This window comes from Habropoda laboriosa, unplaced genomic scaffold (genome assembly GCF_001263275.1).
Source record: "Habropoda laboriosa isolate 0110345459 unplaced genomic scaffold, ASM126327v1 scaffold102, whole genome shotgun sequence".
Taxonomy (NCBI): domain Eukaryota; kingdom Metazoa; phylum Arthropoda; class Insecta; order Hymenoptera; family Apidae; genus Habropoda; species Habropoda laboriosa.
The window spans coordinates 2,173,137-2,191,599 of NW_017100262.1; the positions used below are offsets into that span (position 1 = coordinate 2,173,137).

An 18,463-nucleotide genomic window follows, 5' to 3' on the forward strand; every position below is an offset into this window, starting at 1 on the left:
TCTTCCGCATGTCAAACGAGAAACTCTTTAAATTTCAAATTAGGAAAAGATCTATTCGTAGATCGATCGGGGAAAATTTGGGACAGGTGATGACTCGAATATGAGGGGAATTCGTTTTCTTTCTAATATGTAACGGAGGAATAATTTTCAATCTGATTGCAAACGAAGGGAATCTACTTTGAAATTAAGAAACAAATGCATTCCTTTGTTTTTTTAATAAGTGGTAAAGGAATAATTTTCAATTTGGTTGCAAACGAAGGTGATCTATTTTAAAATTAATTGCAAACGAAGGAAATCGATTTTAAAATTAATTGCAAACCAAGGAAAATTGGGAAGCCTTAGGAAATCATTTTTTTCAGAGTAAAATTGATAAGCTTTAAAAATAATTTCTTAAAAATAAAATCGATAAGCCTCGGAGAATAATCTTTTAAAATAAAATTGATCAGCAAATTTAGATACGATACACTTTTCTTAATAAAAACTCGAAAGTGTTTAACTGCAGGAATCCGAAGATCCAAAGTTCGAGTTGAATTTCAAATTTTTCGGCAACACCGTATAATATTATCTTATCGATACTTCGAAAGGTATTTTTTCAAACAAAGCAACGATAACAAGTGACGCATTCAGAATGCCTCGGTTTATGAATGCAGCGCCATCGTAAATTGTTCGCGGCACGGTAATCTCTTAAAAAGAGTAATTGCAGCTTATTGGATCAGGGATAATGATATTATGCATCATGCGATCGGGGGTTATGTAATCGCAAGGAAGCGTATTGCATAACACGTCTTGAGACGACTTTCCGTCGTTGCACGATGACATAACTGTCGTTTAACGGGCATTGGTAGATGGATCCGATTTCATGCTGGACAGAATGAACTCTCGGACAGGTGAACATGTGTTTCAGCCAACTCTCTGCTAAGCAGTTTTATCGGCAAGTGAAAATCTTGAAAAACAGACTTTAAATACAACTGAATCACTTTCATTCCTATGTTCATATTATACTAACATTTCTTGTAAACAATTTTTGTCAAAAATTAAAAGAAATTTGTTGGAAAAATGCCACTGTACTCTACACTTAGATAAGAAATAAAAACGAATTTAGTGGAACGAGATTTTCAATTGAATTTTCGCTGAAATATGAGATATCAACTTTACCAACCCTCAGATTCTAAAAAATGAGTTCTCCAAAGGATTTTCAAACGAAATTTTTCCCGAATTTAATAGAAAATTACTTTAAAAAATGCCACTGTATTCTACACTTAGATGAGAAATTTAAAAAAAATTCATTTCAATCGAATTTCCACTGAAACATCGAACATCAACATTACCAACCCTCAGATTCTAAAAAATGAGTTCTCCAAAGGATTTTCAAACGAAATTTTTCCCGAATTTAATAGAAAATTAGTTTAAAAAATGCCACTGTATTCTACACTTAGATGAGAAATTTAAAAAAAATTCATTTCAATCGAATTTCCACTGAAACATCGAACATCAACATTACCAACCCTCAGATTCTAAAAAATGAGTTCTCCAAAGGATTTTCAAACGAAATCTATTCCCAAATTTAATAGAAAACCACAGAAAATCGATACTGTACTCTACTCTTAGATAAAAAATTTTTAAAAATTCATTCGAACGAGATTTTCAATTGAATTTCCACTGAAACATCAGAGACCAACTCCACCAACTCTTAGACCAGAGCCGCTTAACTTCTTGCTCACGAGCAAATTTCCCCTCCCGAGGTTCCCCCACTGTGCCGTACGAACACGCAGAATGTGTAACATAAACCAACGGCAGTCGCTGGAGTTGTGGCGGGAGGGTCTTAGACTATAAAAAATGAGACCTCCAGAGAATTTCCAAACGAAATTTTCTCCCAAATTTCATAGAAAACCGCAGAAAAACGTTAAAAAAAAATGCAACTGTACTCTGCACTCAGATAAGAAATAAAAAAAAATTCATTCGAAAGAGATTTCCAATAAAATGTCCATCGAAACATCGAACACCAACTCCACTAACTCTCACACTCGGAAAACCTAGTCCTCCAAAGAATTCTCAAACCAAATTTCTCCCAAAATTAAGAGCGAAGCGACAGAAAACACCGGTTTAAACAGACCCAGTGAAAATCTCGTCGGCTCGGTTGGATTTTCCCGGGAACTCGCCTACATCCCGGAAGGGGATGATAGGATGAGATGGCGCTTCGCGTTCCCAAACAGGTCGATACGTGCGCGCTCATTCTTCACTGATATGTCTGCTGGAATGGACCAGCGCTGATTCTGTAGCTAGAAAGGATGTCAAATAAAGGTGTCTCTCGTTTCGCCTCCTCTATCCAAACGACAGCTATCGAATAAATAAAAACATGAACAAGTGAAAGAAAGAAGTGTACAGTGTCGATCGTGATGTAACGAAAAAGTTCTCATATCTGTGTCGTTTCAATCTTCTGCGTCAACGTTTCGTTTCAACGAAGAATAAGGAATTTTCGAGACATAGTTGAGCGAAGAATATTCAAAATGGGGACAAGATCAGCAGCATGTGAGTACAAAGAATACAAATCTCTTCCATGAATAAATGAACTTCTTCACAGGATACGATATAACTACTCTGGTAAAAGTTGCAATTCACAAAATTTCTTTTTCACAGACTCGTTGAAACTGACAAGTCTCCACGATTACTATCAAAGACTTCTTCACGGTAGTCAGCCTGTACCTTCTGGCCTCGATATGGCAAACACGGTGAAGTCTTTCTCACAAATGTTGCTGTGTAAGTCTCCGAATCCATCTTTTTATCGACATTCTTCTAAAAGGATTTATTATCAATTCTTTCCTTCCACTTTCATATCACCAGCTTTGTTGAAAGAAGTGCAAAAAGCTCCGCTAGAAATGGTCAAAGTGCAGAAGTCCGACGCGGAACGAATGGCCTGTTACCCAAATTTAGAGTACAAGCAACTGTACAACGCCCTCACACAGCTGATCGACGTTGTTCCCAATATTCACATTGGTCTACAAGGTTTCATCCAATTCTCTATTTTATCCAGAGTGAAATGAACCCCTTAATCGATGATGTGCAACGAAAAATTCACGTTTCAGCGTTTGGTCACGCTTTGTTACAATGTCTCGCGTGTCTGCTACCGTTTCTGGATCACGATCTGATCGACAACGTGCCCTATTTGACTGCCAGCTTGATCTCCGTGCTTCCAGTAGAGCTGCATCAGGACATCGTTAACTACCTTTGCTTCTACATTCTTCCGTTCACCATTGGCGAGTGTTCAAATACACGAATTTCGTAAAATATGTGTAGTAAAATTTGAATATCGTTGGGAATATATTTTTGTGTGTATTGCAGCAAGAAAGACTGAGGACGGAAGTGAAAATGCAGCTAGTCAGTCGATAGCCGCGGTTATCATGATGATCTTCCAGTATTCTACCAATCCAGGTTGCAATTTTTCTCAAATATACGTTTGCAACGAAGGAAATTTGCATTTCAACCCTTTTCTCCCGAATACAATATTATTAAAATAAATTGAGGATTGATTGATTCCTACTGCAACGAAAATATAGAAATAATGGAATTGAAAATTAAATTTCTTTGTCATCTAGCACACCATTGTCAATTACTGGAGTGTCTAATGGCGTTAAAAGCAGGCGTGGTGAAGGACATCCTCTGCGTGGTCGCTTATGGCACTGCACCAGCCAGAGCTTCGGCCGCTAAACTGCTCTTCTACTACTGGCCATCGTTCAACCCTAATCTCTTCGATCGAAGAGCTGTTCTAGTCAAATTTGCAAGTGTGTCTTTCTCCAAAATTTTAACAAATTTCGATTCAAACATTGTTCCAAGACGTCGACGAAGTTTCAATTCATCCGGAGTCAATTGAAGTGCAATTTCAGATGATCTGGCGCCGTTCGTCTGTCAGAGAGACTCTTGTCCCAACGCAGGCAACGCCGAAGCTGGCAAAGTCTGCTACGATCATCGAATATCCATCGCGTTTGCCACGGAGACACCTCCGCCCCTCTATCTCTGCATCGAATGCGCTAATGAGATACAGAGGAAACACACGGATCAAACGTTCTACCATATTCTCCATCCTACGCAACAGGTGTCTATGATTTGCGAAAATAAGGTATGTTCCAACTGGACAACTTCGATTTCAAACTCTGACGAATTTTCTACGGATTATTTACAACGATACTAAATTAATGATTTCAATTTTTCAATTAAAGACACTTAGAAATTCAGTTTGGTTAATTTTCCAAAAAATATTAGAACTGCAGAGCAACGGATAAATCAGCGATAAGCGTGTGTTTCTCCGCGGAATGCACCAGTTACAACGGAAACCACCCGATTCGCTATTGCCAACAGTGTCACAACATTCGACACAATATTCATCGAGGTGGTGATCACGTGTATCACATGGCTTTACCGCACATCTCGCAATTGGATTCTCAGACGCAGACGTACATGGTGCAGGCTATAGTCAGGTAAGACACCTGGATTCTGACACTGTGCTCTATCTGCTGAGAGATCTACCGCTTAACGTTTGAAAGATACAGGAACAGGGGAGGGACAATGGTTTGGGACAAGGGACACTCACAGACGTTGTGATTTGCACGAGTTTCATGAGACTTTGTCGCGACTGGAGGCAAGAGACTCGGTGGAATTGAAGGTGTGATGGGTTCTCGACGAATTTGAAAATTTTCTGTCAATCTTGACAATTTTTATTTAACCCTTTCATTGCTGGTTCGGGCTGAAAATTTCAGCTGTTCGCGCCTTTTGGCGTATTTTCATCAAATTCAATCCTTCAATTTTTTTCCTTCCTAGGCTTCTACCTTAATTTAATGAAATAAATTTGAAAACGATGCGACTAAAATAAGATTCTGTATTAAAATCTTGCAGCAACGAAAGGTTTGATATAAAATGTGGAAAAAAGGTTTTGGATATTATTTTCACTGATAAAGAGTTAAGAGTGTCTTGGCTCTAGCGTATCGTCGATGTCGAAGTCCTTTTTTGCGACAGAAATGTTTTTTGATTGACGTTCGTGTTTACCAACCCACAGATCGCGACCATAATTTTTTTTTTTTTTTTTGTTCAATTAGAGTCTTTCCTCTTATCGATATTTATAATATTGCTCTTACTCTGTTGATCGGCGATTTAAAAAGAAGAAGCAAAAAAGGAAATACGTGAATGAAAGTTAGAGTAGCCTAACGGAAGAGCTAATTTTTATCCAGCAACGTAACAGGTCGCATCCTAACGATGGTTGTTAATCACTGACCATGATGTTCAACCTTCGATATGTTCGAAAGAAACACGATAACGCGTACTAACGAATGATCGCAGGATCATTGTTGCTTTGCGTGTTTGTTCGTGCTGGTCCATCCTGCTTGGTAAGACATTTTGCTGTGATCACGTTCAACGGATCTCTTCAAAGCTGTTTTACTATAATTTTAGATGTATAAATAATTCGTAGGATTAATTGAATTCCATTGAACGTGATTCATTGATGCTCCATATATTGTTTCTGATTATTCACGAAAAGGATCGAGATGTCGCTTATTGCAATATTCTAAGTGGACATTCATCTTTTGTGTTTGTTTTATTATACTAAACAGTCGTTTGGCAGACATCTCGGTCCGTCACATGCGCCAGGACCATCGAGCTTCGAACGATTCTCCGAGCCCACGAAGAAAAGAAAGAAATGAAAAATCTGGATTTTTAAAAGATTCGAAAATTCGTCGAAATTGTAAAATGGAACTTTGAGAACACGAAGGACTCGAAACACCCCAAAAAGGGGAGGAAAGAAATGAGATATCTCGATGTTTAAAAGATTCCAAAATTCGGGGAAATTTAAAGATTCATAAAATGGAATTTTAAGGGCCTAAAGGACTCAAAATATCTCTCTAAAGAAGGAAAAATAAATTAATAAATCTCCATTTCTAAAAGACTCCAAATTTATCGAAATTTAAAAATTCTAAAATGAAACTTTGAGGGCCCAAAGGACTCAAAATATCTCCCCAAAAAAGGAAAAATAAATTAGAAAATCTCCATTTCTAAAAGACTCCAAAATCCTGAAATGGAACTTTGAGGACCCAAAGCTGCACAACGTCTCACTCGAAAATTCCCAAAAGTGTCATTCAAAAACGCACACACAAAAAAAAAAACGCAAAGATTTCCATTTTAAACGCTTCCACCGACAATGCACGCTCAGTCACGACAAATCCAGCCGCACCACAGTGCCCCTAGTCGATCAGGAAGCGTTTAGCGTGAAAGTGGGGCACCGAGGTCGCCTCGAAAATTCTCTGCCTCGAGATGGTTCGAAGCTGGAATGGGTTTACCGGCGTACGACAAGTTTTTCTTCGAGTTGTCCACAAGCGAATGACACGTGACACCCAGAAGCACCACAGCCTCACAGTAGAGAGCATAGGAAAAGTGCACCTTAAAAGTTGCATTGCGAGGACACCACGGCGTATCACGTCCTGGATAACGACACACCAGCACCCGGTACCGTTCCGCGAATAAAAACGGAGCCACCGGTGCAGGCTTGAATAGATACCCATTACCCGAGACACACTGGTATGCTGCATGAACAGAAAACACCATTTTAACGGGACACCATTCGTCAAATTTTCCTATTTTTCTTGTATTTTTAATATTTCTGATATAGAATTGTAACTCGACTTTTCATACGAATTTATTTTATTATTTTTTATATGAAACTGATAAGAAATTGGAAGATCAATCACACTGATTATTGCACGTAGTTTCGACATTGCAAATGGCATGAACCCCCCCGTAGCTAGAACACTGAATTGTATTCAATTGTTCAACTTGCCACTTGAGTAATAAGAATTCTTTGGACATTCATCCGAGAGAGATATCGTTCTATTATACGGTTCAATCGATCGATATAATTTCTTATTGTACGCACGATCTGGAGCTATGTTCGAACTAGAAGACGTTGTGGTTGACGTGAACTAATCGGATTTTCTGAGTAGTTTGGTACTTTTTTGGGAAATATGCGTCGATAGTGGATCGACGTTATCATTATTTAATATATACTAGTCTGAAATTTTTCACGATCCGCGCTATTACACGAATTTTTACGATACGCTATGGTATAGCCTGTTTCGATATTTCGCGGAGCGTGACCGCGAAGATAGACGAGATCGTGGAGGAATTCGGACCGCCATTGAACGTGGAAGCTGAGACTCTTCGATGTTCCGTGAACTTTTATTTTTCCGAGTCGCTTGGAATTGTTGGGAAAATTTCAAAGAATTTCGAAATTAATCGCGTATCTTCGAATTCCAGTCACAAATTACAAAATTAATCCCATATTTTCGAATTCCAATCGCTGATTACAAAATCAATCCCATATTTTTAAATTCCAAACAGTAAATTACAAAATTAATCTTATTTTTTTCAAATTCCAAAATTAATCCCCTACTTTCAAACTCCAATCGCTAAATTACACCAATTACAAAATGAATCCGAATTGGAAGTCAGTTCGCGCCGCAATTAAATTCACAATTACCCCAAAAACCACTGTCCAACGATTCCAAGCGACCTCTATCCCCGACAACGTCGATCTCCATAAAAAAATCACTTCGAACAACTTTTTTCCAAAATCTGAAACCCAGAAAAAATTGTTGAACAATTAAGCCGACCATAACCGAACGTGGCCACAGATCGCGTCCACCACTCCCCTAACCATTTGTCCTCTCTACTTGCAGCCTGCTTAAGGAAGCTGAACAGCTAAGTATGGATAGTAACCGAGAGGTCTCGGAAATAAGTACTAATAAGGGCAGCACAGGATTCCCAGGGAGTGGCGGAAGCGGTGCTGGTGGTACCGGAAGTGGTGGACAGTTCGATTCGGCCACGCTCGAGGAGAGACAACTGCTTGGAAGATACGGTGTCTGGCTGCTGGTTGGGCTTTGCACCCCTAATCAAGACACCTCGATCGAAATACTCGGCCGTTTATTGTCAATGCTATTTCATTGGTTTCATGTTACTGCCTACTGTTTCGATGGTACTAAAAAAAGCCTTATGCACCTTATCTTTTCTGTTGGTAATTTAACACTTCGCATATTTATACACTTAATGAACGTAGAACGTAGATGAGATTATAAAACGTAGGCTGAGAGATGGGCGGTGGAACGACTTCGACGCGTTTTGTGTCGCTTCGAGTACATTTCTTCTTTGGAATTCTGCATATTGCTTAATCGAGGAATCAGAGTTGGAAAAGATTCATTTTGCAAATTGGAATATCATCGAATTCTGTATTTCTTTTCTCGTTTCTTTCGAATTTTTCACGTTATCCAATTAACGAATCAAAGTTAAAAAAAAAAAAGGAGATTTATGTTGCAAATTGGAATACCACCGAATCACTGTACTTCTTTTCTCATTTCTTTCGAATTTTTCGCATTGCTCGATTAACGAATCAAATTTGGAAAAGGAGATTTATATTGCAAATTGGAATATCACCGAATCAAATTCCTTTCGAATTTTCATATTGTTCAATTAACGAATCAGAGTTACAGACGAAGACTTAGTTTGCAAACTGGAATATAATCGAATACTGCACTTTCTTTTCTCATTTCTCTCGAATTCTAAGTGTTGATTTTGTTTTTTAACGATATTCGAAGCGACCGAAGGCTTGAACTATTGCTACCTGAAGCGATTCGGAGCGTCTCGGGCCCATCACTAGACGTAGGTAGTCAATGGCCGCGATCGTAGGCACATTCGAGTGAATCGCCAACTTCTATTCGTTTTCTTGCTTCCTCTTCCACCTTGTCTCTCCGCTAGTTTCACATTTAACAACAACTATATTCACCGTTCGAACATTCTCCACAAGATATATTCATAGAACAGAAGACAAAGTGGTAGGTGAGAAAGAAAGGAAACAAGAAAGATTTCTCTGCTGGGGTAAAAGACATTCATTGGTGTACACACTTGTCTCGTTGGTGTTTATCCAAAGCTTAATCGTCAAACACTTCTCCAAAATGAATAGCTTTATTTCTGTCACCCCTCTGTTTTCTATCTCTAAATTCTTTGGACTGTTGGTGTATGCGAAATTCTACCAGTAAATCAATGTATTCGATGTTACTTTTACATACAATTCTCTCTCTCTCTCTCGTTGCAGAGGCGTCAGCTTTCTCTAGCTACCGTTCGAGAGCTTAATTAAATATGGCTTCTTTTAATTCGACACAATGTGTATGTACAATTTGTATTTTCATTCTTCTTTTCTCATTGTTACATTATCTAGTAGCTTGATGGTATTTAGAATTTTCTTATCCAGTAGATAGAGTTGAGATTTGAATCTTGTTGAGAACATTTCCGCCAAGTTGACGCCTGTGCGTTTTCGCGTACACATTCCAGAGGAGATGTTGCTATTGCGTGTGCATGCAACACACACGAGCTATCGTTGAACAACACGGAAGCTTGAATTTTCAGAAAGAAGGAACAAGAGTGCGTCTGCGTCGCGGCTGAACGAATTTCTTAGCGATCGATGCATAGAACCACGGAATTTCGACGATAAAACGATGGACAATGTTTCAATTGAATTTTTCTACTTGTAGAAAAGAGGAAAGAGCGTTTCGTTAAAGTTTCTATGCATCGAAGTAGTGATACCCTGTCGGGAATTAAAAAAAAAAGAGAAACAATTAGAACGCGATTTCCCGAAGATGAAATTTTTCTAAATTTCTTCGATGATTTTTAAGCATGCTACTGAAACAACACTGCTAACACAGACTCAATCAGCTTCGTAATGTCCCCTTGTATCTGTTGTGTCGTCCAAAGTTACGCTTTTGTATAATTTTCATTGAAGAAAACGCGGATTTTGGGAAGACAAGATTTGTACGATTAGTCTGATTAACGTGACATTCCCAACACCCTTTGAGAAATGGTTGTCGGAGAAGGGTAGTGTGATTTTTGGTGATTTGTCGATATAGGGCAAGCAGAGAGCGCTTTGGAAAAATTGAAAACTGAATATGTCTGTGGATGGTTAGCAGAAGTGATGAAGACACACTATGACGTCTTCATTTCCTGCCTTCTGCCGCATCCGGCGGACTATGTTCGAGTTGGTGGACACTGGTATTGAAATTGAAGTTAGAAAATTCTCGACTGAAAATTGTTTTAAGTTAAATACTTTCGATTTTTAATGTTCTTTCATTTTTAAATTTCTAATTTTAAACTTACTGCAATTTTTAAATTTTCGACTTTAAATCTCCTTTAATTTCTAAATTTTCAACTTTAAACTATCTTTGATATTTAAATTTGAGACTTTTAATTTTCTTTAATTTTAAAACTTTCGATTTTAAATTCTCTTTAATTTTAAAGCTCTCGATTTTAAATTCTCTTTGATTTTAAAGCTTTCAATTTTCAATTCCCTTTAATTCTAAAGTTCCCAATGTTTAAATTTTCGATTATAAACTTGATATTTAAATTTTCAATTTCAAACCTTCTCTAATTCTAAAATTCAAGATATTTAATTTCCTTCAATTCTTAAATTCCAAATTTTCAATTTAATCGAAATTAAAATTAACGAAGCCATTCCCACCCCATTCGCAACTTTTCCACTCGTTGCTTTTCAAGGGAAACGCTAGCCTCGAGAACGTCACACCTAAAAGACGGCCTAGACCGCCTCTTCTGTCTCGTACCTTACGAAGTAATCACACCCGACGTTTGGGACTACGTGATGCCCCACTGGATGGAGGCCATGGTGAACGACGTCCCTGAGTACGAGCTCCACGAGTTAAAAATGATCCTAAGGTACTGCGAAACGAAACCTCAATCTCGAATCAAACACACCACTAAAAATTCTTCCATCCTCAATTCCAGCAAAATCCTCGACAGAGACATGAGTCCTCTAGGTTTCGACGCCAAGAAGATGTACAACTTCGTGGCAATAAGATTCGTCAACACCTGTGCAAAGGTGCAAGAGCAAGCTCTGAATTGGCTGCAAACCTTGACTATGCTAGAGATCAGTATACCTTTGTGTCAACTGTTCTGCATGTTCAGCGACGGTGTGTCCGTTATGGGAGCCATGAACACTGCAGAGTCTGAACAGAAGCCTAGCAAAGGGACGAAGAAAGAGGACGAAGAAGGAAACACCATATGTAAGGCGAAATTTTGTGAATTTTTAGATTAGAATTTTTGAATTGAATAATTTCGGAGGGTACAACGATCTGTGTAGGTTCAGTGGTGGAAAATGAAACAGGAAAATCGACGCCATTGTCTGACGACGTGGTTCCAATACCACGACACATGGAATTTATGACGAATGCAGAGTTGAATTTATCTTGCTGTATACTTATGCTCGATATATTGTTGAAACAGGTATACGAAATTTTATATTTGAGAAATATCAAGTTTCTTTTACGGTTGGTCGATGGAATAAAGATTTTAATGATAAAATATTGAAGATGGAGCTGCAGAATATAGATAAGCATACAGGGATCAACACGTGGGTGTGCAGAGACGCATGTCGACTGATGAAGTCTATCGTCGCCTCGAATTGGAACAGCTGTCACATCTGCAATACAAACAGCGAGTGTACCTACTGTGAATCCAGAGTAATGTGGCATCAGTTGTGTCTGCAATTGCTTACTTATATGGCGCCTGAAAATCCGGCCTATCCACCTGACGTGAGTTCCTCAAACAATGATTTTGAAATATTCTTCCAGATTCTAAAATTCGGAATTTTACACCGCAGAAAAATTCTCCGCACATTCTTCAACTTCCAGAGATCAAAACTCTGTCTCAGCAAAGCTATAACTTTCCATGTCAAAAGAGATCAAATTTTCCCACTTTTCTAAATTTTTAATTCACTGCTCCAGAGATAAAATTTTCCCACTTTTCTAAATTTTAAATTCACTGCTCCAGAGTTAACATTTTCCCACTTTTCTAAATTTTAAATTCACTGCTCCAGAGTTAAAATTTTCCCACTTTTCTAAATTTTAAATTCACTGCTCCAGAGTTAAAATTTTCCCACTTTTCAAAGTTTTAAATTCACTACTCTCCGCGTCAGTTTTTCCCCTCTATCTCCAAAATTCTCCCTCTATTCAACGTCCAAATTCTCAACTCCCAAGTTCTCAAATTCCAGAAGATAAAAAACAAATCCCCCGAATTTCTCTGAACTTTATTTCCCAATTCTCCCAGAAAATCGTGGACGAAACCGCGGAAGATCACGGCCGCAAGAGTCCAGAGGCATCGCGAAAGGGAGACTCCAAGTCAGACGTAGCGATCAATATGCCTGTAGCTGAAATGCATTCAGTCGGTGGTGTTCTCGCTCACATGCCTCAGGTACGTCTCAACAGAAACACATAATCCTTCAGTTTATGGACAAATTTTGAGATGTTCTCTCTCTATCTATATACACGAACTTGTTACACCGCCTAAGAGACACAGCGTCTTTCTATCTATCCTCTCTGTGCGTAACACTTCTCTTCCGCAACAACAACATCAACAACAAAATAATACGCAGCATGCTGTTCGTCTAAAAAAAAACAAAAAAAAAAAGTAAGCAAAAAACAAAGCTGTGTGTGCCTCTCTCTGTCTCTCTTCTTCCACTGCGAAATGGCGTTGTGTGACCACTTGACACGGTAGGCTAATCTATGTCGCCGGAGGTAGCTATTTTGATCGTTTATATCAGTTCTTCGAACAGATCATGACAGCCACAGTAGAGACAGTTTCGGAGCAGCTGGACCTTGCAGCTATCATGCCTCCAGAGAAGGTCAAGTCAGCTGTCGCGAGAGCAGTCACCCTCTCGGAGACTGACGTAGGTGAGGAATTAGCCTAATTTCACTCTACCCTCTGATATCGTCAATTTCCATCAAATAAAATCCAACGAAAAATAATTGCTCAACTTCGAGCGCAACACTGATACTAAAATAAATCAAATATTAGAAGCTTCAACTTTCATAATGCAACTTTAGGAATTTTGCGAAGATCGCAATAATGTCTGATTCACTATTAGATCAAATCAAATATTTCTCGAGACTTTTGGGCATTAAAAAGTAAAATATTGCAAGCTTCAACTTTCACAATGCAACTTCAGGAATTTTGCGAAGATCGCAATAATGTCTGATTCACTATTAGATCAAATAAAATATTTCTCGTGACTTTTGGGCATTAAAAAATAAATACTGAAAGCTTCACCTTCGATAATGCAACTTGTGAAATTTTGTGAAAATCACAGTAATGTTTCATTCATGATCAGATAAATTAGTTCCGTAAAGAAGAATAGGGCGCTCGACGTCTGACCATATCCCGACACATTCTACTTCGACACGTGACAGAATTGCAGGTCGACTGTCTGACCAACTCCCAGGTTAATCCCCTTCGACGAATTCAATTCTCAGTGAACATTAAATGTCTGTTTCAGCCACGGCAACAGTGAGCGTGGCAAAGCCGAGATTAATAGGGGAAAATGATCAACCGTTGAATCTCAGTCCAGAGAACGAGGCAGACGATTTCTGGCACACCTCTGTTGGAAAGTTTCGCTTCAATATCGACGAACTTCCCGAACAACTTCAGTACATACACAAACTCCTGAAGGTACGATATTTATTGATAAAAAAGATAGCACGGAAGATTAATCTTTCTCGATTCGCAGGAGATAATGGCGATAGACAAGGCCGATATACTCTACTACATGCTTCAATGTTTAAACGTGATGTGTCTCTACGGAGATGCCTTTAATATCGCGGTGAAGGATCACCAAGGATTCTTCATATGGTGTCAAGAGAATCTACTAATAAAAAAGTAAGAATTTCGGTTTTATTAAGTTTCATACGTGCTACTGAAATTATCCAGAATTTTACCACCGAAGACACTTTCCCCCCACTTTCTCACCCAAGATATTTTTATAGGAGACTAATCACTTCTCTAACTTTCAGATAGATCAAAATATCAGGTATTCTTTGCATCTTGATAGGAAATACTCTCAATCGGATACGTTGTCTAACTTGATCTGAAAACTTTTCCATTTCTACAGTCTTTGGGAACTCCTCAATGCTGAGCATTCTCACATAGCTCAAGTCACAGTGCCGTTACTGCTCCACTGTGTCACTCTACCATGTGGAACAGACACCTTCTGGCGTCTGATTCAGGAAGAATTCCACAATTCAGACTGGCGTGTTCGATTCGTAGCAGGTATGAAAATCTCAACTTTCAAGAAAATGAATTTCTTAATTTTTTAAATTTCATTTCATAATTTTCAATTCATCTTCTTAACTGATCAATATCGAACAGTCGAAAGGGTCACGCTGATGGCTAGATTCATGGATTCCACTCCTCTGAGGAACGTAATGAGTCTGCAAGCTGCCTTGGCGAATGCGTTCTGCTACCTAATCGCCAGCATGGACGACAGTAACGTTTACGTTGCTCAGAGAGCCACGCTATACCTCGGTACCATTCACGACACAGCTATGAGAGTGAGTCACACGCGCAAAATCGTCAGATTCGTCGAACAGTTTCACCGTTGCTCAACGAATCATAACATTTCCAGTCTCTGATCCTCTGTTTGGAGACCCAGTTCGATTCTGTGATAGTGGATCGTCCAATGGTACTGCAATCGCTCTACCAACTGCACAACAGTCTCAGCGACAGACACATCCTCACCTGGGAATTCTTTCTAAATCGTTTCGACGCTCTATTCCTGGAGGCGCAGATCAATCTAGAGAGATCTGGCGACATACCAGGTCTACGTGGTCAGTTCACAATCTAACGAAACTACGTAATGTCCGTAATGTAAAAGTAATCCAACAAATTTAACTTATAGACAAAATCTGGTTCCCAGATCTCAGAAACACGGATCTGAACAGCGAGATCTTCATGAAGAAGCTTCACAGAGCTCAGGAAGCCCTGTCGCAATCGGACGGAAGCGGAACGAACTCTATAAAGACGTTGAGCGCTAGTTTCGGCACGAAATGGCCCTACAAACGTACAATGTCCGCGCCAGCGTCGATGATTCCTCGACAGGACACCAAGCAAGGTACAGGAACCGCTGGAATCTCGCGGAGAGTGTGTACCGCGGGCGGAATCGATGTGATTCATCTCACGTTAGCGATCAGAAATTCCTACATCGACGAGTACCAATTGAGTCACGATCTCTCAAAGGCCAGACACCTAGGAATACGAGAATGCTCTTTGTCATATACCCTTGCAAAGTTAGATCTATATGTCACACGATTATTAGCTGCTAGATCTCTATCGGGTGTCTCAGAATATTTCTAGTACCGAGTGGATCCTTGACCCTTTCGATACTAAAGCGGACTGTAGTTCATGGTTGGACGCTCGCTCTGAACAAAGGGAGGCTATAGTCCATCGCTGGACGCTCGCTGTGAACTAACGGCGACTATAGTCGTCCATAAAGAATTCGCTAAAAATTATATTACAGTATATTCTCCACAAGTGTCAGACCGCAAGGAAGCTAAACCTGACACTTGTAGAGTCAGGGACTACGTTTTCGAGCCTCGCGCCCGCCTTTGTAGTTTTCCGAACGTAGACAAGGACAACGAATTAAAGATCGAGGCAACCAAGCGATTTAGATATCAACTTTTTTAATTTTACGTTTTTTTATCCCGAAATTTTTCTTAACATATTGACGAGACTTTTCTGATGAAAATGACATAAAACACGACATAATTTGAACAACATTTACTTATTAACACGTTCACTGTCGCGCCAGATTTACAGGTTGCTGTCAGGCAGCCACAAAAAAATACATTTTAAGCATATACATTAAGCAGCTCATATTTGAGCTAGCAATCCACAACACAACTAACTACAAAACCAAATCACCAGAAAAATTTTCAATATTATTATTGAAGTAAACTTTCGTAGAACGAGAGTGAAAAATTGAAAGAATCAAAAGAAAAAACGCGAATTCGTATCTTTTTCGATTCTAGAATATAAGAAAATTTGAATAAAATACGCGACGAGAATTGGGGAGAAGCATAAGTTAAACGCGTAAACATATTCAATAATAAACGAACTAGGAATGAAGCTATTATTTCAATACAGGATGCACTGACTCTAGTATTTACTAAAATTCAAAAATTCTCGTATAAATTCCGAAAACAGATTATTAATTACGGTAAACTACTGAGACGGTTTAATTAAGGGTGGGCATGGTGCTGCTTTAGTTTGAAATGATTTATAAACACATAATTAACAGAGGAAAAACCGTGAAACGGCAAAACGTCTACATTCTAATTGTTATAACATGTAAACAAAACTTTAAATTTAGTGTAAACAGAAAAAATATATAATACAATTTATTTCACGGTATTGCAACAAATAAACGTTGAATCAATATTTAATTCGTATAAAAACAATTATTTAACGTAATAATTTTACCTTCACTATGGCTATTTTTAATCTACGACCACAGGTCAACCTGATATCTAATCCTTACGAACTTTAAATTCAGTCGAAACTGAGAAAATATATAATACAATTTATTTCACGGTATTGCAACAAACAAACGTTGAATAGATTCTTAATTCGTATAGAAACATTTATTTAAAATAATAATTTCACCTTCACTATGGCTATTTTAAATTTACGACCAAGGGTCAACCTGATTTTTAATCCTCCGAACTTGATTTCACAACGAGAAAGTAATAAGATCGTTGAAACGTACTTATTTGTCAAAGAAACTTGCAAAAATGTATAAATAATAATATGTAATGTTTTAACAAATTTTTGGAAGTATAAATTAATAATAAAATTGTGAAAATTAATAAATTATACGTTATTATAACATTAATAGAATTATGACTAAACCGAAGTTCGAAGTCGAGTATTTAAAGTCTGATATTACGTGCCTAGCGAGTGCCGGTAATTGTTAAAATTTGTTTAATAATTAGTAATAGAAATTCTAATTGATTCTAATGTATACAAGTGTTACAAGAAGGCTGAGTGTGTACAGGGTGGACATAGACTAGCTAGTAGCCCCCGACCACTCTATTCACATCTCAGAACCTTCAGGTCAAAATACGCCGCGAAGTGTCTAGGGCCCAGTATAAAGGGTAAATGATTTCGCGGGACATCGGCGGGTCCTTATATACCTGCGGTACCCTCTCCCCAAAGTCATTAGCAAAATCGTCGGTTAGGTCAGGCGGGAAATTTTCGCGGGAGATTTTCGCGGGAGATTTCCGATATCGTAACACGGTATAATTTATCAATTTTCACAATTTTATTAAAAATTTATACTTCCGACAATTTGTTATAACATTGCATATAACAATTTATACGTTTTTACAATATTCTTCAATGGAAACATAGGTTTTAGCGTTCTCGTTACTTACTCGTGGTTAAATTAATTTCGTAGGGATTAAAAATCAGGTTGACCTGTGGTCGTAGATTAAAAATAACCATAGTACAGCTAAATTTATCGTGTTAAATAATTCTTCTTACACGAATGAAAAATGTATTCAACGTTTGCTTGTTACAATACCATGAAATAAATTATATTACACATTTTCTCTATTCACACTGAATTTAAAGATTATAACGATTAAAAATCAAGTTGACCTGTGGTCATTTATCAAGAATAATCATAATAAAGCTGAAATTATTGTGTTAAATAATTTTTTTAATACGAATTAGGAATTTATTCAACGTTTGCTTGTTACAATACCATGAAATAAATTATATTATACGTTTTCTATATTTACACTAAATTTATCGTTCTATTCTAACAAGCAAACGTTGAATAAATTCCTAATTCGTATTAAAAAAATTATTTAACACAATAATTTCAGCTTTATTATGATTATTCTTGATAAATGACCACAGGTCAACTTGATTTTTAATCGTTATAATCTTTAAATTCAGTGTGAATAGAGAAAATGTGTAATATAATTCATTTCACGACACTAAAACAAACAAACGTTGAATACATACAAATGTAACGATAGAAATTATTGCAATAATGCGTAATGCAATTGAAAAATTGAAAGAATCAAAAGAAAAAACGCGAATTCCTCTATTCACATCTCAGAACCTTCAGGTCAAAATACGCCGCGAAGTGTCTATGGCCCAGTATAAAGGGTGAATAAATTCGCGGGACATCAGCGGGTCCTTATATACCTGCGGTACCCTCTCCCCAAAGTCATTAGCAAAATCGTCGGTTAGGTCAGGCGGGAATCGACTATTTTTCGCGGGAAACCGATTACTTTTCGCGGGAAATTTCTGTTCTTCTATTATGATGTTGTAACACGGTATGATTATTAATTTTCATAATTTTATTATTAATATATTACTTGCAACAATCTATTATAACGCTACATAGAATCATTTATACGTTTCTATAACTTTATTCAATGGATAACTACGTTTCAATGTCCTCGTTACTTACTCCTGGTTAAATTAATTTCGTACGGATTAAAAATCAGGTTGACCTGTGGTCGTAGATTAAAAATAACCATAGTACAGCTAAATTTATCGTGATAAATAATTCTTTTTACAC

General features: G+C 37.8%; 1 protein-coding gene across 1 annotated transcript in view; it reads left to right on the forward strand.

Annotated features, from left to right (window-relative positions):
- The first annotated feature begins 2,507 nt into the window (after positions 1–2,507).
- LOC108572870 (protein unc-79 homolog) overlaps positions 2,508–18,463 on the forward strand; it is a 26,032-nt gene continuing 10,076 nt past the window's right edge. Inside the window, exons 1-22 of the mRNA XM_017935191.1 lie at positions 2,508–2,529; positions 2,638–2,757; positions 2,842–3,003; positions 3,084–3,254; positions 3,340–3,429; positions 3,594–3,779; positions 3,882–4,114; positions 4,258–4,472; positions 7,719–8,053; positions 9,936–10,077; positions 10,579–10,755; positions 10,825–11,102; positions 11,180–11,322; positions 11,409–11,630; positions 12,145–12,288; positions 12,650–12,767; positions 13,370–13,542; positions 13,601–13,749; positions 13,982–14,139; positions 14,239–14,420; positions 14,495–14,696; positions 14,786–14,980. Coding sequence (XP_017790680.1) covers positions 2,508–2,529; positions 2,638–2,757; positions 2,842–3,003; positions 3,084–3,254; positions 3,340–3,429; positions 3,594–3,779; positions 3,882–4,114; positions 4,258–4,472; positions 7,719–8,053; positions 9,936–10,077; positions 10,579–10,755; positions 10,825–11,102; positions 11,180–11,322; positions 11,409–11,630; positions 12,145–12,288; positions 12,650–12,767; positions 13,370–13,542; positions 13,601–13,749; positions 13,982–14,139; positions 14,239–14,420; positions 14,495–14,696; positions 14,786–14,980 — 3,817 coding nt within the window. The remainder of the gene's footprint in view (positions 2,530–2,637; positions 2,758–2,841; positions 3,004–3,083; positions 3,255–3,339; positions 3,430–3,593; positions 3,780–3,881; positions 4,115–4,257; positions 4,473–7,718; positions 8,054–9,935; positions 10,078–10,578; positions 10,756–10,824; positions 11,103–11,179; positions 11,323–11,408; positions 11,631–12,144; positions 12,289–12,649; positions 12,768–13,369; positions 13,543–13,600; positions 13,750–13,981; positions 14,140–14,238; positions 14,421–14,494; positions 14,697–14,785; positions 14,981–18,463) is intronic.